The 21,783-nt window shown below is 37.6% G+C and overlaps 1 protein-coding gene across 1 annotated transcript; it reads right to left on the minus strand.

The window, feature by feature from the left end:
* Nucleotides 1-1,581: 1,581 nt before the first annotated feature.
* On the minus strand, nucleotides 1,582-18,441 carry MOB1A (MOB kinase activator 1A). The gene is made up of 6 exons (XM_024765660.1): nucleotides 18,208-18,441; nucleotides 14,809-14,975; nucleotides 10,051-10,144; nucleotides 8,432-8,565; nucleotides 3,979-4,142; nucleotides 1,582-2,861 (listed from the first exon to the last, which is right to left on the minus strand). The coding sequence occupies exons 1-6, from the start codon at nucleotides 18,219-18,221 to the stop codon at nucleotides 2,784-2,786; spliced, it is 651 nt and encodes a 216-aa protein (XP_024621428.1). The 5' UTR covers nucleotides 18,222-18,441; the 3' UTR covers nucleotides 1,582-2,783.
* Between the last annotated feature and the right edge of the window lie 3,342 nt (nucleotides 18,442-21,783).

A 21,783-nucleotide genomic window follows, 5' to 3' on the forward strand; every position in this document is an offset into this window, starting at 1 on the left:
ATGAAAGGAAATACTTTGTTAGCTGGCAGCGCACTAAAAATCACTTTATTCACAGTTTGGAGAATAAAGGATACATTTGGCTGTCAATACAAAAACTGTAGTACAAGGAAGTTGCACTATTTAAACAAAAACCTGCACTAAAATCATGGGTTGGACAGTACTTGCTAAATTATGCAGTTAATCCTATGGTGCTTTAATTTCCAGGCCTTTAAAAAAAACTTTCCAGGCCAGAAGTTTTTTTTAAAGGCCTGGAAATTAAAGCACCATAGGATTAACTGCATAATTTAGCAAGTACTGTCCAACCCATGATTTTAGTCAGGTGTGAAGGGCAGTGATCAGACACTGAGAGATGACTTCTGATTACGAGGAGCCAGGGGAGTGAGTGTTACTCAGGGAGATAAATCAAGATTGAGAGGAGTCAAAGAGAGACTGATTTCTTCCAACTTTAATCAAAGGTTGGCCCTCCAGCCAAGTCAGAAAGGTGTCATCCTCTCCCTATTCTCTCCCCTTCCTCCAACTCTCCTGTTCTCAACTCCCTGGCCTTGTATGTAAACAAATAATGTTAACACCAATGTTTAGATGCATTGTTGGTTAAGCCAGATTAGCTTGGGAACCTAGTAATGCTTTTATTTTTTTTTAAAAAAAAGGACATTCTGAATTACCTGAATTCCCAAATTACCAACAAATTTTAAAATTTATGTCCCATTATTAAGCTGCGTCTACTACTGTCCTAAATGTGGCCATCTTTAGTTAGTTTTAGGGCTGAGTCATGAAGAGAGGGAGGATTTCTACCACTGAAAATAAATGGAGAAAAGTGAGAACCCTTTTGTTTGATGATATGTGAAATATTAGAAATGATGAAAGTACAATCCTAGGTGAGAAATATTTCATTCCTTGCATACTTAAAGCCAACAATGTTCAAAGTCAAGAGTCAGTAACATTCTAGGTGGCATGTAAAAACCGTCTTTCTTGTTTGGAAATGATCAACATAAACATACAGAATGCGTGACAGGGACTTTGGATATTCTTAAAACATGGATTATGGAATGCTTCATAGAGGGCCTTTCTCTTTTTTTTCATAAGGGATTTTTCTACTCTTTATTTCCCAAAACAACGATGTACGGTTTCAGCCTAAATCAGATAAAATGTTTTGTTTCCTTTAAAATTCTACATATATTTAAGAATTTATTGAAACTGGATTATTACAAAAATGGAGTTTCTAAGCAATTCTTTTCTTTACATTCTAGTGGAATAATAAAAATAAAACCCTATCAAATTTAACCTTAACCAAAGGTATCAAGATGGAAGATGGTGAGTACTTTGCAAAAAAAAAATCATAGCTCTGAAACGAAGAACATTGATGAAATTAAAGTGTTGCCAGTCTGGCAAGTCTTTAGTAATATGTGTGCCTCATTACATTTTAAACAGTCTAAATCTTAGAAACCTAAAGAAAATTAGACCTTTTCTTCGCTAAAGATTCTTTTTATCCCAATAGAAACAGAATAATTTCAAGTTTTAATACAGAAACAAAACAGAATAAAATCCCAATCCATCCTTTGACTATTAACAGATGAAGTTTTCTTTTTTTTTTTTTTTAACTTATCCCATTTTGTCTCCTTTAAACATATTACCCCCCTTCGCCCAACACACACACACATTAAAGAACAGGCAGCACATCAAATTTTTAGCTGGGTTATAAAATGTGTACACCTTCAAGGTTTTTTATTGTGGTTTTCCTTACGTTTTATCCTTATCGGGATAAGGTTCGTGCATTTCTACACTACACTTAACTAAGTCTCAAGTCACAATAAAAACGTATAAAAGTAGTTTCTTTTTAAAGGAAAACTCAAAATAAAATAGTCAAGTACTCTGAGTACTTTCTTCCATTCTCCTATCCAAATTTTAAGGCCTCTGAAACAAACATGAATGAAAATAATGGTTTATGAGACCCAAATTTGTCATAATTTTTTGGAAGTTTTTCTTTCCTCAGCCAAAACCTACATATTAAAATTAATCTGAATGAAGCATTTCAAAATAAAAATCTGCAAGATGATCCTTAGATGCCTTAAAAAAATTATTTGATACACACACACTAAAAATTTAGATAGGTTTATGTGAATAAAATCCCAAATAAAGATTAAAAAATAAAGTCCTTTTAGAAATAACTTTGGTTACTCCCATACCACATGTCATATGATGATTTAAACTGCAATCATGGATTTTGAAAAAATATACATATATATAATCTTACCTATAAAAACACTAGCATACAAACTTCAAACTACAAGGTTATCCAAAGTGACACAAATGTTCTAAATCTTAAGGAAATTTTAGAACACCTCTTCTATTTGTAAAATAAAAGCAGAATAAAACTGATCTGTGATTGCATTATTAGGAAATTTGTTCTGGAAACCTGTTAATAAATTATTGGAAATTCTTAATATCCATCATGCTGTCACCTGAAACAGAGTCGATCATCTTCTTCAGTAAAAGAGTAAGTAAACTAATAAACCAGGTTAGTCCTCACATTCTACAACCAAGTATGGCTCTATGGCAGTAACAGCAGTGGTCACACAGTGCCTCAGATTCAGCTGTGTCCTGAATTTCTCACTCTGAAGGTATTAGGCCAACCTACCTTTGGGACAATTTTATCAGTAGACACAGACAACAGGTGTCTTTTTATCTTGTTTTCTTAAAGTTTGTATCACTAGTCTATAACAGAAAGCAACAAGATAGCTCTAGCAGTAGATGAAGCAAGAGGGTAACTGTTCTAGAAGAAAAATTTATCTGTCTTTCGATCCAAGCTTCTCAATTAATTCCTGAAGAGGTGCCAACTCACGCCTATCAATCAGATTAAACTCCTAAAATAAAGAAGAAAAATAAAATTTAAAAACAGATCTAAAATTAAAACTCTATAAATGTCATTGAGAAGGGCTTCCCAACCCTAGCTTTCTGAAATCCAAAAGAATGATGAAATAATCTCTATGAACATTTTAAAATGGGGTCATTTTTACTCCGTTTTAAAATACAGGGGACTTAATAAATAAGCAACCGTACATATTAGCATGATCCTGTGTAAAATCAAAATCGTATAATGTTTGCATTTACACAGAAATTATCTGAAAACTATACACTGAATCATTGATAGTGGCCTCATCTGGGGCAGCAGACCTTTTACTTTCGTATATCTATATCTACACTCTATCTATGCCATGCAATAATCTCAGAAGGAAAACAAAGAAGAGAGCACAGTACATTCTCCTTTGTGTGGTACATAGAATTGTGACATACAATATCTACTATAAAACTACCTGCTTTCCCTCCAAAATATCTAGAGAGACATATTTATATTTTACATATAGAATTATATATCTCGAAAGTTAGGCTAACGAGTCCCTATTCTTTGATATCTTTTTCAAACAGTGAGAATTATTTTGACTTTAAAAAGTTCTAATTCCAACTAAGGGCCCATAAGGAAATAGGCCACACCTCTGAAGAGGGTGGTTCTTTTTGAAGTTTCTAGCTGCTGGCTTTGTAAGATTTGGCCTGAAGTGGACTTCTGGAAACTTAACCCAAGATAGTAGCTAATGAGTTCTTCCAAAAGTTTCTCTTTTAGGCGTAGACGTCTCATGAAACAACCCAACCATAGATGTTTTCCCATGGCACCCCTTTACCCAGCAGTGGCGATGGAACAGGAGGGTATGGACAAGCTTTCTTGAGTGTTTGGTGCTTCTTGTCATATCTTAACCAGAGACCTGGGGCAGGTCTCTCCAGAGGCAAAAGGTCCAAAATGGGGGTAATGGTTTCTATGCTGCTATGCACATCAAAGAAATAAACATGGAAAAGGGAACAAAACACGAGAACCCTGCATGCTTAGCTCTACATCCATAAATAAGACTCTAAAAATTACTCTATATAAACTACCAATCCGGATATGTCCAGGTCAAAGGACACAAAAGTCAACGTGGTTCAACTTACCTGAACAAAGAAAATAAAGTGCTTAAAGGAGGTGTTGAGGTGGGCCTCCTCCTGCAGCTGCATCACAGAATCAAAGTGCTGGTGATAAATATGGGCATAAACCCTGAACAGACGCTTTAGAATGGTCTTTGCCACAGACATAAAGTTTTTAGGAAATGGGACACCTGTAATATAGGTATGTATCAATCAGTCTTTTATCAATTCAAGAAAAATAGCAGAAAAGTTTAGATGCTGAAATGAGCAACTCCAATACACAAATTCACAAATACAAGCCTATTTCCATTTTTTTTTAAAAGGCAAGGGAACCCCCCCAAACCTAAGTACATGAGGTATCCTCACATACCACACTTTTCCTGACTGCCTTAGAATAGTAGACACAGGTATCAAGTTATGCAAGATGAGGAGGAATCAAAAACAATTTTAGTTGTTTAATACAGGAGAGTTTCTTCCTAAAATTAAATGCAACAAGTTTTTTTTTTTTTTTTGGCTGCACGTCATGGCATGTTGGGATCTTAGTTCCCCAACCAGGGATTGAACCCACGCCCCCTGCACTGGAAGCATGGAGTCTTAACCACTGGACCACAAGGGAACTCCTGGAGAATAAGTATTTTTGACCATAAATAGAAAATTTTTACTTTTTGCAATTTTTAACTCTAAAAAAATTTTTTTACACAAACACATACACACTCAACCAGGACTGGAAACTCTCCCGAGCAAAAAAAAAAAGAAAGGCACACTTTGAGTCATTATTATCTACTGTCTACAAATAAAAAGTATTTCCTCGGGGCTTCCCTGGTGGCGCAGTGGTTTAGAGTCCGCCTGCCGATGCAGGGGACACGGGTTCGTGCCCCGGTCCAGGAAGATCCCACATGCCGCGGAGCGGCTGGGCCCGTGAGCCATGGCCGCAGAGCCTGCGCGTCTGGAGGCCGTGCTCCGCAACGGGAGAGGCCACGACAGTGAGAGGCCCGCGTACCGCAAAAAAAAAAAAAAAAAAAAGTATTTCCTCTTCTGAAGTACTCTGAAAAGCCAGTTTTCCTTCTTAAACTAGGAGTCCCCAACTTTTTATTTAATTTTTTAAAGTGCTATTTTCATTTTCCTATAGTCTAAGAAGGGGAATAATACTTTCTGTAAAGGGGAGGAATGGCACCTCCTTATTTTTCCTTAGAAAAGAACTGGGAGAGGACTTAGTCATCTCTCTCCAAGCACTGCAGGTGGGGATGTGACTGGTTGCATTCCTGAGAATTTTGGTTGACAAGACCAATGTTTCTTAGAAAACAGGGACAGGAGAAAGACAATACAACTGGCACTGTGTATAGCTAACAAATACATAAGAAGGCATCTGCTTCCAATATAACCTAGATTAGTTGGCCTTAAAGGTCTATTCCACTACACTACTCTTGAACATATTCTTTTCTCTAATCTTTCAGAAAACAAAGGCTGTCACTTTCTCCTTCCCTGCATTTTGTATTCTTTATTTCTCAACCAGTCCTTAATAGCTTGAAATTTAGTAGAGTTTGCTCTTGTTAGCTGATGTGTGTGTGTGTGTGTGTGTGTGTGTGTGTGTGTGTGTCCCCACCCCCCACCCTTAGTCTTGGTAACAACTTGCCTTTTCACACATTATTCTGGGGCTTATGGACATGTTTTTTCTGGACTTGGTCTTATATTCATGTACTGAAAAGATGGATTTAAGTCAAATCCTTTTTCTCTCTGAATTCGCAAATGGGCCCCATGCTATTAAAAAGAACATTAAGAATTTAAAAAAAAGAATTAAAAAAAACCAAAGGAAAAAAGACATTAATAAGTTGGATATTTGTTTAAAAATGAATAATAGACAGTTTTGTCTAATAAGAATAAATAATTAGCATAAGTAAGCTCTGGATAATAGCCTAATGAAGGGGGAAAGAATTCCAGAACATTAGGATAAAATACTGAAGAATTGGGAAGCCGAGGAAAGAGAATAATGACAAAAGTATTCTTTACCTCCATAAGAGGGAGACTTTAATAAAGAAATACAAGTGATTTGTTTTAATCTAAGCAGCACTTTCCAAGCTGAATTTAACATTCAGGCACACCCAATACACAATAAAGGATCTATGAGAAAGGAAACAGAAGGTTTTATAGAACGGAAAAGTTGACCAAAAACAAACAGACCAAACACAACAACATGATATAAATTTTTCTCCTGAAAGAGCCTCTGATTAGACTTCAAAAAGGAATCTGCTATGTTCTGAATGTTTGTGTCTCCCTCAAAATCATGTTGAAATTCTAACCCCCTAGATGATGGTACTAAGAGGTGGGGCCTTTGGGGGTGATTAGGTCATAGGGCATCTGCCCTCATGAATAGGATTAGTGCCCTTATAAGAAAAAACTCGACAAAGATGATTTCCCTCTCTGCCATGTGTGGATACAACAAAAACACTGCTTTTTGCTATCTGTAAACCAGGAAGAGGACCTATGACAGAACCTGACCATGCTGGCTCCTGATCTTGGACTTGCAGACTTCAGAACTGTGAGAAATACATCTCTATTGCTTATAAGCCCTCCAGTCTCCAGTATTTTTTGTTATAACAGCCTGAACAGACAAGACAGAATCCAACAATATGTTGTTCATAAGATATCCTTATACTGAAAGTGACAAGGACCAATCACATCCATGAATACCAATGCCAAAATCTTAATCAAAATAGCAGAAATAAAAAAAATACCCTTGCAGCAGAACATTAAAAAAAAATGGAGAAAACCTTATGATCAACAACAGATACTAGAAGAGTATCTGATAAAACCCTATAACCAAATTGATTTTTTAAAATTCACATACCTCTAACCAAAAGCAAGATTCCTACTTAATGCTGAAATACTAGAAGCACTCACATAAAAGTAAACAAGAAAAGGATGTTTGCCATCATCACCATTAATCAGTACTGCTCTGGAAGTACTAGTTATTGCAATGAGATAAGAGTTACACAAGTAGTATATTTATCAGAAAAGAAGAGGTGAAATTAATATTATCTTAGTATGATGTAACTATATACTTTAAAAACTCAAGAAAACCAATCCAGGGCTTCCCTGGTGGCGCAGGGGTTGAGAGTCCGCCTGCCGATGCAGGGGACATGGGTTCGTGCCCCGGTCCGGGAAGATCCCACATGCCACGGAGCGGCTGGGCCTGTGAGCCATGGCCGCTGAGCCTGCGCGTCCGGAGCCTGTGCTCCCCAACGGGAGAGGCCACAACAGTGAGAGGCCCGCGTAACGCAAAAAAAAAAAAAAGAAAACCAATCCAAAAGAAACAATCAGAATAGTTTTCCTATATACTAAACAATAACCAGTTAGAAACCAGATTATCAATAAAAACATTAAGTGCCTAGGAATAAACTTAAGAAACCTGAAGGACTAGCATAAAGTAAATTACAGAATCTTACACGAGGAAATAAATAATTAAAAGACATGAATAAATGAATATGAATTGTTCTTGGATAGGAAGACTCAGTATTGTCAAGAGAACGAGAATCCCCAAATTGAATGAAATCATAATAAAAAACCTCAGTTTTTTTCTTTTTGCCTTGCAAAATGTTTCTAAATTCTTTGGAAGAACAAATTTTCCAGAATAGCTGTAAGTATTCTGAAAAAGAAGAGCAAGGAAGAGAGACTAGCCCTACAAAATGTTCAAAGATACATAGCCATGGTAATTAAAACAGTGTGGAATTTCTAAAACAATAGATAAAGAGATTAAAAGACTCCAAGATATATGTCAATTTGGTGTACACATATGATAATGAGGGGATAAAAGACACATGTATTCGATAAATGGTACTGGACAAACTAGCATTTATAGTTGGAAAAAAGTAAAGGGAGCATTGAGAAAAAATTCCTGACAGAACAAAGATTAAAATAAAATGTAAAAACAAAACCACAAAAGTACTAAATAAAAGCATGGACAAATATTTTATAATCTGTAAGTAGGAAAATCCCTTCTAATCATTGTATTAAAATCCAGACATCATAAAGGGAAAGATTAATAGGTCAAAATAAGAACATTATACATAGAAAAAAAACCTCATAAACAAGACAATACGGCAACCCAGGGAAAAAATACACACAACGTGCATGACAAAGAGCTAATAACCTTAACATAAAGAAATAGAAAAAGGATATAAACAGAAAACACACAAGGATCAATAAACCAAAAAATGCTCACTGTTATTGATATTTTTTAGAATGTACATTATACTAGAAATTTATTTACCCATATTAGAAAAGATGAAAAACTGAGTAACAAGTAGTACTGATGAAGAAACACAGGCAGACACAAACATGGCTGGAAGGAGTACACATTCACAAACTTTTTGGAGAGGAATTTGGCAGTCTTTATTACATTTTTTTATAGTAATAGAGCATTAAAAAGACAATAACACATTTATCTTTTAAAAAGAAAATTAGTTCTACAACATTAACTCACCAATTTTAGAAGGAAAAAGAGTTTCATCATCAAGTTGATCCTGAACCCAAGTCATCAAATAGTCAATGTATTTTGGTGCAGAACATTTGATTGGCTTTTTAATATTAGTACCATCTGCCCAATGATATTCATATCTGGAGAGAAAAAAGTTTTAGTGATAAAGTGTTCAAAAACATGTTGCAACTTGTAATCAAAGTAGGTTCACAGTTTGTCAACAGAAGTTATATATATAGTACTATAGTATAGTATAGTATATATTTTTAGTAAATTACCTAAAGTTCTACTGAAGATTACTTGAGAGTTCCCTGTAAAAGTACAGTTGACCCTTGAACAATGTGGGTTTGAACCACACAAGGTCCACTTACAAACAGATATTTTTCAATAGTAAATACTACAAGATCCACGGTTGGTTGAATCTGTAGATGCAGAGGAACCATGGATACGGAGGGCCGACCATAGTCACACTGTATTCTGAAATGTGATGGTAATAAATGGAAAAGAAAAGGAAGCCAGTGTGGCAGCTGGCTGTGCCAGAATCTGTTTTACAACACAGCCCTGAGAAAGACAAAGGAACTGCATTCCTGTCTGTTAGACAGAGGGTGCTGAGGACTGGGTAAGGTGCTGATGGATCCACCACATTCTGAGCTTGTTGGCCATTAAGTAATCATCAACAGAGCCAAGATTATAAAACCCTGTTTCTTGGAGAGGGTTTTAAAGAAACAATCTAACGCATGCATCTTTTTCTACCTCACCTTTGCTGAGCTAGAATGATTAATAAGACTTAATCAAAACTTCACTGTGTGAAGCATTTAAGCCAAAGATAGTTTGAGGAATAAAACTTAACACTTCACAAAATAAAAAACATCTCTCCTAAAATAACATAATAAAAATAGGACTCAAACTCATTGGGGACCTTTTTTTCCTTTACATCTATAGCAAATTCAGAAAGGACTATTTTTTTCCCAAGAGGTAAATATCTTGCTACCATCTGTCATCACATAAAATCAATCATTTGTTATAGGAAAAAAGGCCGGAAGGACACACTAAAATGTTAATTCCATCACATCTTAACTTTATGGGTGATAAAGAGTTCCATCTCTTTTTCAACATTTCTAGAAATTTATGATAGTCAAAAAAATTTTAATCTAGCATTTTTAAGCCAGATAACTAAAGCAGCACAGTTTGGAGGTAACTAACAGTAAAAAGCACAACAACAAAAAAATCAAATATTAAAGGGTCAACTAAAAACTCTTCCAAGAAATTAATTTAAAATCCAGAAACAGAACCATAAATATTAATAAAATTGAAAAAACTAACTTTTGTAAAAGCAAGATAATCCTACCTCAAATTTCTTTACTGTCAATCCTACTACTGAATATTCATACTTAATATAATGCAATTATAAAAAATCAAAATACTGGGTACCACATACCAAACTATTTAATAACTAAAAGCTTATAGGTAAACTTTTTGTTTTCACAAGCAAATGGGTAAGAAAAACAAGTCTTTATTTTTATTTTTTTTTGAAAAACAAGTCTTTATTATTTAATTTATATCAATTGGTGATTAGCTTTATTTGGTAATAATTCAAATACCTATATAATAGCCAGTATATGTACCTTGGACCTGCAGACATGACTGGACAGCTTGCTTCAGTGCAGAATTCTGTGATAGTTCCATATAACATGTTGATCTGGTTGAAGAAATCCACAGCTGGAAAGATAATAGCAAAACTGCGTTAAAATGTCTGTGTAAACACAACAAAACATCAGACCTCTCAGTCGGAGGATTCAGCCAAGAATCCTCAGGAGATTCAACAATCCAGGGGCACATAAATTCTCTAAGTGGTTACACCTAAGTAAAGTTAACTTTTAATAGACATTAACTTTTAATATACTAAGCTTTTAAACAGCCTGTAAGCAGGAAAATATTAGGGATAATTCTAACGTAATGGTGATTATTACATTAGAATATACAATTTGATCATATACAAGCAAATGAAAAAAATCCATAGCTTCTTACCAATCTGGACCAGACAATATCATTTGTGTTGGGAAAGAGAAAAAAATCGTTGCGGAATATACTGGGAGGGAGGTGTATCAGCTGTGTCGGGCATTTAAAAAATCTAGTTCATCATAAAAAATTGAGACCTAGTGCATATTGAGGACATAAAAAAGACAGGAGATAATGCCCCTTCCCCTAGAGTCTCCAGCTAACAAAAGGGACAAAATTAAAAGAGAGGAGTAATACAACATATAAGAAAATAGCATACAAAGGCCAACAATAAGTGCTAGAAGAGTTCAGAGAAAAGGCAACATCTCGAGGAGCTGAGATAGTCAAGGAGTACTTCCTAAAGGAGCTTCAGCTAGATCTGGAAGAAAACAGAAGGGGAAGGGGGTAAGAAATGAACTTAACTGAGTGAAACATATTACTCTGTGCAAAGAGAACTACATAAGCCTTGGCAAGCTTTTTTAAAAATGTCTTAGTTCCCCATCTAAAAGACTACCTAAAAAATCAACTAGGGCTTTTCCAAGTTTCTTAGAAAACAAATCAATATTCCACCATGTCAAAAGGAATTTTATACAAAACTCCCTCACTTATAAACCTTCCTCTTAAATTAGTCATGTTTCTAAGAAAGTAATACTTAGGCATTCAATTCATTCAAAACAAAGAGTGTGCCCAGATGGTGTGCTGGTTTATTGATCTGTTCTCAAAATACGGTCCAGAGATCCCCTGTTTCAGAGGGGAATCTGTGAGGTCAGAAACATTTTAATTGCTCTGAATTTTCACTCTCTCTCAGGAGGCACGGTGGAGTTGTCCAGAGGCTCCATAATGTACGACATCACAACAGACTGAATGCAGAAGCAGATATGAGAATCCAGCCAACCTCCTATTAAGTCAGACATTAAATAAGATTTGCAAACCTGTAAAACAATGCCACACTTCTCACTAAAATTTATTTTGGAAAATAGTCATTTTTCATAAAAATATATTTATGTTAGCATGTATTTTAAAATAAGTATTTAAACTTGCTCAGTTTTAATTTCTAACACAGTATCACTAAATATAACCCACATAATTAAAAGCCCTTTAAGGTTCTCAATAATTTTTAAGAGAATAAAGGGATCCTGGAACCAAAAGGTTTGAGAACAGTTGATTAGAGCATTAAGTCTCAAAGAAAAATTGAAAGCTGAAGGTCAACAGATGCCTTCAGAATAAAAGATGATATACAGATGGCCAACAGACACATGAAAAGATGCTCAACATTGCTAATTATTAGAGAAATGCATATCAAAACTACAATGAGGTACCACCTCACACCAGTCAGAATGGCCATCATTAAAAAGTCGACAAATAACAAATGCTGGAGAGGATGTGGAGAAAAGGAAACCCTCCTACACCGTTGGTGGGAATGTATCAATAAATTGGTGCAGGCAATGTGGAAAACAGTATGGAGGTTCCTCAGAAAACTAAAAATAGAGTTACCACATGATCCAGCAATCCCACTCCTGGGCATATATCTGGACAAAACTATAATTCAAAAACATACATGCACCCCTATGTTCATAGCAGCACTAGTCACAATAGCCAAGACATCGAAACAACTTAAACGTCCATCAACAGATGAATGGATAAAGATGTGGTACATATATACAATGGAATATTACTCAGCCATAAAAAAAGAACAAAATATGGGACTTCCCTGGCGGTCCAGTGGTTGAGACTCCACACTCTCAATGCAGGGGGCATGGGTTCAATCCCTGGTCAGGGAACTGAGATCCCACATGCCTCACAGTGCAGCCAAAAAAAAAGAGAACAAAATAATGCCATTTGCAGCAATGTGGATGGACCTAGAGATTATAATACTAAGTGAAGTAAGTCAGAAAGAGAAAGACGAATACCATATGACATCACTTATATGTGGAATCTAAAATATGACACAGGGGCTTCCCTGGTGGTACAATGGTTAAGAATCCACCTGCCCAGTGCAGCAGACATGGGTTCAATCCCTGGTCCAGGAAGATTCCATGTGCCGCGGAGCAACTAAGCCCGTGAGCCACAGCTACTGAGCCTGCGCTCTAGAGCCCGCGAGCCACAACTACTGAGCCCACGTGTCACAACTAATGAAGCTCCCACGCCTAGAGCCTGTGCTTTGCAACAAGAGAAGCCACCAGGATGAGAAGCCCTCACACCGCATGTAGAGCAGCCCCCGCTCACTGCAACTAGAGAAAGCCCACACACAGCAACCGAATACCCAATGCAGCCAAAAATAAATAATTAAAATCAATAAATTTAAAAAATAATAAAAATTTAAAAATAAAATAAAATATGGCACAAATGAACCTATTTATGAATCAGAAACAGAATCATGGACATAGAGAACAGACTGGTGGTTGCCAAGGTGGAAGGGGCTGGGGGAGGGATGGAGTGGGAGGCTGCGGTTAGCAGATGTAAGCTTTTATATATAGAATGGATAAACAACAAGGTCCTACTGTATAGCACAGAGAACTATATTCAATATCCTATGGTAAACCATAATGAAAAAGAACATAAAAAAAGATGTATGTATATGTATAACTGAATCACTTTGCTGTATAGCAGTAATTAACACAACACTATAAATCAACTGTACTTCAATTTAAGAGAAATCAAAAGAAAGAATGAAAGATAATAATTTGAATAAGGTTACAAAAAAGGGGTCTTTTCTGAATAGATAATATGTCACATGGTTCACATGCCAAAAGATAGATAAAAATATACAGTGAAAAATCTAAGTTCCAACCACTCCAACTTCCCCCCTACACACAGGTAACTACTATACTAAGTTTTTCTGTGTCGTGCCCCCTATGTTTCTTTATCCCATCTAACACAAAGATAACACATTACATAGTTCTACACCTGATCTTTTTTTCTCTTAGTAATATGAATAATGGCTTTTTAATGAGCTGAGAAAAATAAAAGTTTTCTTAATGTGGCTACTAGAAAATTTTAAATTCCATTTGTAGCTCACAATATATTTATTTCTATTGGACCACACTGACCAAGGCAATGATTATCAACAGTTGAATACCACATAAAAAGACAACTAGACACTATGGAAATATCTACACTGTTGGAAGTATATACCACCACCTACGAAGTAGTGTTAAACAAAATCAAACCTGAATCTGATCAAAGCTCCACATCTGTTCTAACATGGTAGCCACTAGTCACACAGGGCAATTTACGTTAAAATGAAGTTAAATTTGAAATTCATTTCCAGTCACAGTAGCCACATTTCAAGTGCTAAATGGCCACAGTGAAGATATACAACATTTGCCTAATCACAGAAAGTTCTCTTGGACAGTGCTGCTCTAGATTTAACATTTACAGCAAAAAAAAGAACAAGATAATGGATGCCTTGGGGATGTTATCAGCAAAATTCATTCTGTAGAAAAGAAACTGGTTTCTTCAACAACAACAAAAAGAGCAAGGAATAATAACTGCAATGAAGGGCAAGCTGTGAATTAAGAGATTCAAGAAACATATGTACAGGGCTTCCCTGGTGGCGCAGTGGTTGAGAGTCCACCTGCCGATGCAGGGGACACGGGTTCGTGCCCTGGTCTGGGAAGATCCCACATGCCGCGGAGCGGCTGGGCCCGTGAGCCATGGCCGCTGGGCCTGTGCGTCCGGAGCCTGTGCTCCGCAACGGGAGAGGCCACAACAGTGAGAGGCCTGCGTACGGCAAAAAAAAAAAAAAAAAATTTTAAAGATTCCTGGAACAACTAAAATTCCTAATAGACTTAAACCCTATCATCCAGAACTGATCTCATCTCAGAAATGATAGACACTAATATTCAAACCTCTAGCCTCAGCATATCCTTCCATGTCATGCCCTTACTGCTTGAATTCAGAGTGACTTTCAGCTCATGGGTCCCTCTGTTTTCTCCCAATCTCTCAATTTTCTTCTGACTACTCCTAACTCACAATAATCAAGTGACTGACCATAACAACTGCACTTGACTTTTCTGTATACACAGGCAGATGAAAGCTGCTGGGAGTGGGGGCACAACTATGAAGATAGATTCCTACAAAGTCATGTCCACCACAGGTAGAATCTTTGTATTTATCAATCTTTCATTTGACCTTACTCAGCAATTCAGACCATTCTCCTCAGAGATAACCCCAGAGTACTTTTCTCTCTCTATTTAACCACACAAGCTACAATCAGGTACACTCTGAAGAGAACACACTTTGGATGTATTTGCACTTACATGTTTCTTTACAGATAATCTGTTTTACTAAGACAGCTACATCCATAAGAAAGTTCATTAACAAAAAGATTTTAGCAAAATCTTCTTATAAACCAGTAAAGTTGAAAGTTATTAAGAACTTACTGTTAACCGCAATCCATTCATTGAGGTCCTCTCCCTCTGGCAACATAACAGCTTGTCTCAGATTCCCACTTCCTAGAGTTGCTTCTGCATGTTTTAAGAGTTCATACTGATGAGATCCTTCAGGGATATTCTTCTTTGGTTTGAATGTTTTAGAAGAGCGGCTACTACTGTTAGGTTAAAAGTAAAAGTACATCAATTTTTAGGACCGGAAGCAGAATGACAATTTTAGGCATATAAATTGTTTTGAAATTAAAAAATATTCCCTGAAAAGTGCCAAGATGGGGGGTAGGGGAGGAGAGAATAAACACAATAAAAGAAAGAGTTAAATTTTTTCCCCTACATAGAAACAGGATTAGCAGCACAATTTCACACAGAAGGCAATTTTACTATGCCTCATGAAGCAGTCTGGTGTAACAGAAAGGGCACCTTAACCAAAAGAAGAAAAAACCTGGATTCTAGTTCTTGATCTGCCACTAACTCTGTGACTGCCTGAGAAACCTAACCTCCTTTGGCCTCAATTTTCACCTAATAGTGCTGTGAGGGTGTTAGCTTTAAGGTTCGTATAGCTCAAAAATCCAGTTTTCTGTATCAAAATATTTGTGATGCCATCAAAGCAAACCAGAGAAGTGGCACTAACATTTTAGAGTTTATAGCACGGAAAATAAATGAGACAACTGGTTTTGGGGGTGGGGGGGGGAAACAAGTTTTTATTCCTATCTCACACCATTCATAAGGAAGGTCTTCCTAACATGACACAAAGCCCAGAAAAAAATGGACAGCTTTCTAACGGTAACAATTAAAACTTCAATAATTCAGAACAAGGAGACAAGTAGCCAAAAAAAGTACTTGCAACATATATTAAAAATATTAACTAAATTATAAAGGGCTTTTATAATCTGTTAAGAAAAAGGCAAAGAATGCTTTAGAAAAATGGGCTAAGGAGATGAATACACAATTCAGAAAGAAAAACAGAATGACAAGTGAACATATGAAAAGCTGTTCAATTAAAATTAGATTTATTTTTCCTTAACCTGTCAGAAATCAGAACAATTACATTAAGTGTGGGATAGGGTAGAGCGAAATTAGTACTTTAATTCGCTAATGGTCAAAGTGCATTAACATTTTAAGAGGGCAACACGGCAATATCTATTAACACTGAAATGCTTCTCAATCCATCCCTTCTACTTCTAGGTGTCTCTCCTCGATATGGATAAGGATGTGTTTCCCAAGATTATTTTTAATAGCGAAAAACCTGGAAATGATCCTAAAGCTTACTGGTAGAGGAATGAATAACTATGATACATCTATATCATGGAATACCATACAGTAGTTAAGAATAACAAGATAGAGGTACTTGTATTCACACCAATAGATCTCAATACATGCTTAAACATATTACAGAAGGAAATGTACAGCAGAAGCCCATTTTGTAAATGCATAGAAAGTGTCACCCATCAAACTGATCGTGGTGATTACTTCTAGGAAGGGGAAGGGAATAAAACTGAGGACTTTCACTTTACCTGGGTAATTTGAATTTTAAATAAGACTGATTATGAAGTAAAAAGGAGTTATGAAAACAATAAAAATCAAATATGGAAAGTTTGTGTTTAACATGATAAAGAGCTAAATTTAATAAGGAAGTACTAAATTAGAGGGAATGGCCCTTTCAATAGAAACAAGCTGTGAATGACAGGTAGCTAAATATTTTCCGTACTTAGCAAGAAATGATGTCTCAAGGTTCAGTAAGATCTTCATCTAAATTAAGACTTTTGTGCTTCAAATGGCACCATCAAGACAGTGAAAAGAATCCACAAAGTAGGAGAAAATATTGCAAATCATAGATGTGATAAGGGACTTGTATCCAGGATAAAGAATTTTTACAACTTAAAACCAAAAAGACAACCCCATTTAAAAAATGGTCAGAGGATCTGAATAGACATTACTCCAAAGAAGATACACAAATGGCCAATAAGCACGTGAAAAGATGCTCAACATCATTAGTCATTAAGGAAATGCCAATTAAAATCACAATGAGATACATTTCACATCCACTTAGGATGGCTATAATCAAAAATGCAATTAACAAGTGCTAGGGAGGGTGTGGGGAAATTGAAACTCCTACAGTGCTGATGGGAAGGCAAAATGGTGCAGTGCTTTGAAAAACTCTGGCAGTTCCTCAAAAGGTTAAACATAGTTACCACATAACCAGGCAATTCCCAAGAGAAAGGAACACACACGTACGTCCAAGTTTATAGCAGTATTATTCATAATAACCAAAAGTGGAAACTCAAATGTCCATCAACAAAACAAAGTTTAAAAGAAATAAAGAGCCTCACATTTAGGTCCAAAAAGCAAATAAGAATTGTGCATCCACAAAACAGAAAAGAAGACTGGGGGGTGGGGGGAGGGTAGTGGTGGTTTCTAGTAATATGGAAATTTGCAATTAAAATATAAATCATAAAGATTTTTTTAAATGGTAATCATACTCTGAAGACCATACGCTTAAAAAAATAATCCAAAGGAGGGGAAAAGCGATTTAGACAAAGATAGTCTCAGTAGTCCTATTTTATAATAGCAAAATACTAGAAAGAATCCAAACTTCTCACAGTAAGAAACGGCGTAAACTCTGGTTATGAAACATTATTTTAGATGTCAAGTATGTGGGTGATGCCCATAACTGAAAATGGATTATTTATTCGCTCATACAATACATATTTAAGCAACATGCTAGGTAAAGAGAGCCACCTGAGAAAAATAAGGTGCTAGAGCAATGCTTCTCAAACCTTAATGCGATTAAGAATCATCAGAGAATTTACAAACTTTCCCATTGAAGGCTCCTTTGGGCCCAGACGTTATCTCTAAAATAGGATTCTACTGAGTTAAAAAGAAGTTAGTTAATTATACAAATTCACAAAGTGGGCTGAATCAGAATTGGATGCAAGGCCCGCAGCTTAACTTCAGCGGCACTCCCACATTTTCCTGGGGCGGCATTCTTCCGCGGGGGTAATTTAATACTGACGATAATAAAGCTGGACGTACGGTGGAGTAAAAAGCTAAGTCAGCATGCATCGTTACTAAAAGGCTCGAGACTCAAGACAAATTGAGACCCCCCAGATCGTCCCTCTGCCCTCAGGTGCCCTCGGGCGGAAAAGTCTGGAGGCACTACCGGCCTCAGGGCCTTTCTACTCCCCAACCTTCTCGCTCCGCTTCCTTTGCCTCGACCTTCATCTCCCTCTGCTTCTGCCCACATCCAAGCCTCCTCCGTGACCCAGAGCGTGGGCAAAGCAAGCGCCGGGCACCCGACCCCGGCCCCGGGGACCCGCCCTCGCCTCAGGCGCCCGTCCGCCCCTCCCGGGCCTCGGCCCTCAGTCCTGGAGCCCTCGACCGGGCCACACTCACAAGAGGAAGCTCATCTTCTATCCTCGGAGGGGAGGGGAGGGGCCGCTGGCCCCTGCCGCGGACAGGATTCGGAGCCCGCGCGGGACCAAGGGGGAGCTGAAGGTCCTCAGCCAGCGGACAGCGGAAGCCCGCGCCGCCGCTGCTCCGGGCCGGGATCGAGCTGGGGCAAGCAGGTGAGAGCAACTGCACCCGCCTCTCCCCCCTCCCCCACCTTACAGACCCAAAATGCGGAACCAGCAAAATCTCGCGAGCTAAGGCTTCGTTCTGCTCCTCCCCGCTGAGAGGGTCTCGAGAGGCCGCTTTTCGCACCGCCCGCTCCTCCGCCTCAGCCAATCAGCAGCCTCTAGGCCGGGACTTCCGCTGCCGGAGGCGTGGTGGAATTGCGGTCTTCGGACTGGAAGAGCGGCTGAGCCTGTGCTTGGTTGGAATTGTTGCTAATGTCTTGCGTGTTCCATCTCACTAGGTTGCAAGGGGCCTCTGTGAGGGCAAAATTTTTTTTCTTTCCGCCGTGCTGTGCTACTTGCGGAGTCTTAGTTCCCCAACCAGGGATGGAATCCAGGCCCACGGCAGTGAAATGGCCGAGTCTTAACCACTGGCCGACAAGGGAATTACCCAAAAAATTTTTTTAATTTTAATTTGATTTTTAAGTTGAGCTCTAACTCACATAGCATAAAATTCACCCTTTTAAAAAGTACGCTCCTGTGTTTTTGTGTGTGTGTATGTGTGTGTGTTCAGAGTTGTGCAACAATAACCATTATCTGATTCTAGAACATTTTTTTCCATCACCGCAAAAAGAAACCGGTACCCATTAGCAGTCCCCATGCCTCCCTCCTCCCAACACCTAGCAACAACTAGTGTACCTTCTTTTTATATGAATTTGCCTAATCTGGATATTTCATGTTAAGTGGAACCACACAATATGTAGTGTTTTGTGTCTGGCTTCTTATGTTTTTCAGATTCATCCATGTTGTAGCATGTATCAGTACTTCCTTCTTTTTTATGGACGAACACTACTCCATTGTATGAATATACCATGTTTTGTTTATCCATTCATCTGTTGATGGACATTTGGGTTGTTTCCACTTTTGGCTATTATGAATACTGTTGCTACGAACATTCCTGTACTGGTTTTTGTGTGGATAAATGTGTTCTTTTCTTTTGGGTATATGCCTAGGAGTGGCTGGGTCATATGGTAACTATATGTTTAAACTTTGGGGTAATTGACAGATTGTTTTCCTAATTGGCTGCACCATTTTACATTCCCACTGGCCAATATCTGAGGGTTCTGATATTTCCACATCCTTGATAGCATTTGCTATTATGTATTTTTCTGATTATAGCCATCCTAGTGGGTGTGAACTGGTATCTCTTGATTCTGATTTGCATTTCCCTGTTGGCTGATGTTGAGAATCTTTTCATGTGCTTATTGGCCTTTGAAACAAATACATTTTTATCTTCCTTTAAGTTACTTCAGGCCCCCAAGAGACCATCTGAAAAAGGGTCCTGGTCCAATAACAGTCTTCATCCACTCTCTCCACAACATTACCATTTCTTTTGTTCCTCAACACCAGTCAGTCCACATTCTGCAGGGTGCCTGCCCTCCCACAGAAAATTCTCTCACCAGGCTCTCCAGTGTCAGTTTCCAAATCCCACAGGCATTTTTCAATCATTATCTTACTTGCCATTTAGTTCTATCTGGCCCATCCCACTAGACTCCTGATTTGATCACTGATTTTATTTTTCAAGAACCTCTTTGTCCCTCCCTGTGATCTGGCTTCTATAGGGTACAAGTAGGGCACAGAGAAGGGGAAACCATGGCCAGATATGTTGATAATAGTTTACTTTAGCCAGGCTTGTTTGGATGCAAGTGACGGAAACCCACACTGTTCATCTTTCCATCAGAACTATCTTACGTTTTCTTCCCCACTAGACTGTGAATTCCTTTGGGGGCAAAACATAACTTGTTTATTTGTCATCGCCAGTGCTCAGCACAGTGCCTAGCACACAATAAATGCTCAATGAATGAAGGGTGATATAGACTGGAATTCCCAGACTAAGAGAGGAGATTGACACAGGAATAAACAGTAATTAGTGCGGTATTACCAGTACTGATAAGATGAAAGGTAGAGGAATTCTAGGCTTTTTATGACTTGGCCTTTAGTTTTCTAGCTTCATTGCTTAAGGTGATTTTCCAGCCAAACAACTTCTTGCTGTTTCTCCAATAAGTCCTGGGCCTCTTTGAGTCCATGCTCCTGTGCTTGCAGTTCTTTTTGCCTGGAATGCCTCAACATCCACATCTTACCTTGTCCTTCAAGATCCAGCAGGAAATCCTCTTTCCTACCTCTGAACTCTTGTAGCCCTGTATCTATTGATATATCTTTCTTGTAATATAATTATAGTTGAAGTTAAAGAGTAGTATTTGCATATTTAACAGCTGTTTTGTTAGGTGGTAGGACTTTGAGAGTTTATGTTCTTTTCTATTTTTCTGTATAATTCCAATTTTTCTCTAAAAGCAAATACTAATATTAATTTCTTTCTTTCTTTTTGAAAAGAGAAGCAAGATAGAATAGTGACTAAAAAGCTCATATTTTGGAGGTGACTATTTGTATTTGGACCCTGCCAGTGCTACTTAATAACCATATAACGTTGAGTATTTTCATAACTTTTTGCCTCAGTTTTCTCATTTGTAAAATGCGGGCAATCTCTTAGGGTTGTGAGGATTAAATAAGGTATAGAACTCCCTTAGACAGTTCTAGAACATATATTTACTCAATCAACGTTTGCTATTTAAAAAGGAAGAAATTTTGACATGTTTTATTACCTTGGTTGGATGACCAGCCTCTTGAAAGCAAATCCCTGACTTACTTATCTTTGTATTTTAACTGTGCCTCTTGTGGAGCCTTGTATGAGATATTCAGCAAATAGAAATGTAGCAAATATTTGCTAAGTAATGCAACTGAATATTTGGCTAAGTATTATTTTATTTATTTATTCATTTTTTGGTGGCACTGCATGGCTTGTGGGGTCTTAGTTCCCCGACCAGGGATTGAACCTGGGCCCTTGGCAGTGAAAGCACAGATTCTTAACCACTGGACTGCCAGGGAATTCCGGGCTACGTATTATTTTAGACCAATTTTTTTAAACAGATGCAGTCCCTGAATTTCAGCAGTTCTTGTGTAGCTTAGGAAGTAGTTGCATCTGCTTGCCCAGGGAGTACATTCTCACTTTTTGTTGTTGTTGTTTTTAACCTACCTCATATTTCCTCAATGGGGAACAATCTTTGATCAAATGGCAGTAAAATGACCAGGTAAGGCAGTATGTATTTTCTGGAAGGGATGGAAGTGCCTGGATCCTTCCCCAAAATATTTTAATAAGGAAGCCATGTGTGAAAACAACAGAGATACTATATCACGAGGCTACTAGAGTGAGAGCCACAAGGAAAGTCCTATGCCGGTTCTGCAACCTTGGCTTCTGAGAAAGAATACAGCCATTAAATGATAGAGCAGTGGTTTAAACTGGAAACCTCTTCATTACCCACGTGTTTCCTATGAGAATTTTAATTAATTAATTAATTTG

The sequence above is a fragment of the Neophocaena asiaeorientalis genome, unplaced genomic scaffold (genome assembly GCF_003031525.2).
Source record: "Neophocaena asiaeorientalis asiaeorientalis breed wild unplaced genomic scaffold, Neophocaena_asiaeorientalis_V1.1 scaffold1090, whole genome shotgun sequence".
In the NCBI taxonomy this organism is placed as follows: Eukaryota; Metazoa; Chordata; class Mammalia; order Artiodactyla; family Phocoenidae; genus Neophocaena; species Neophocaena asiaeorientalis.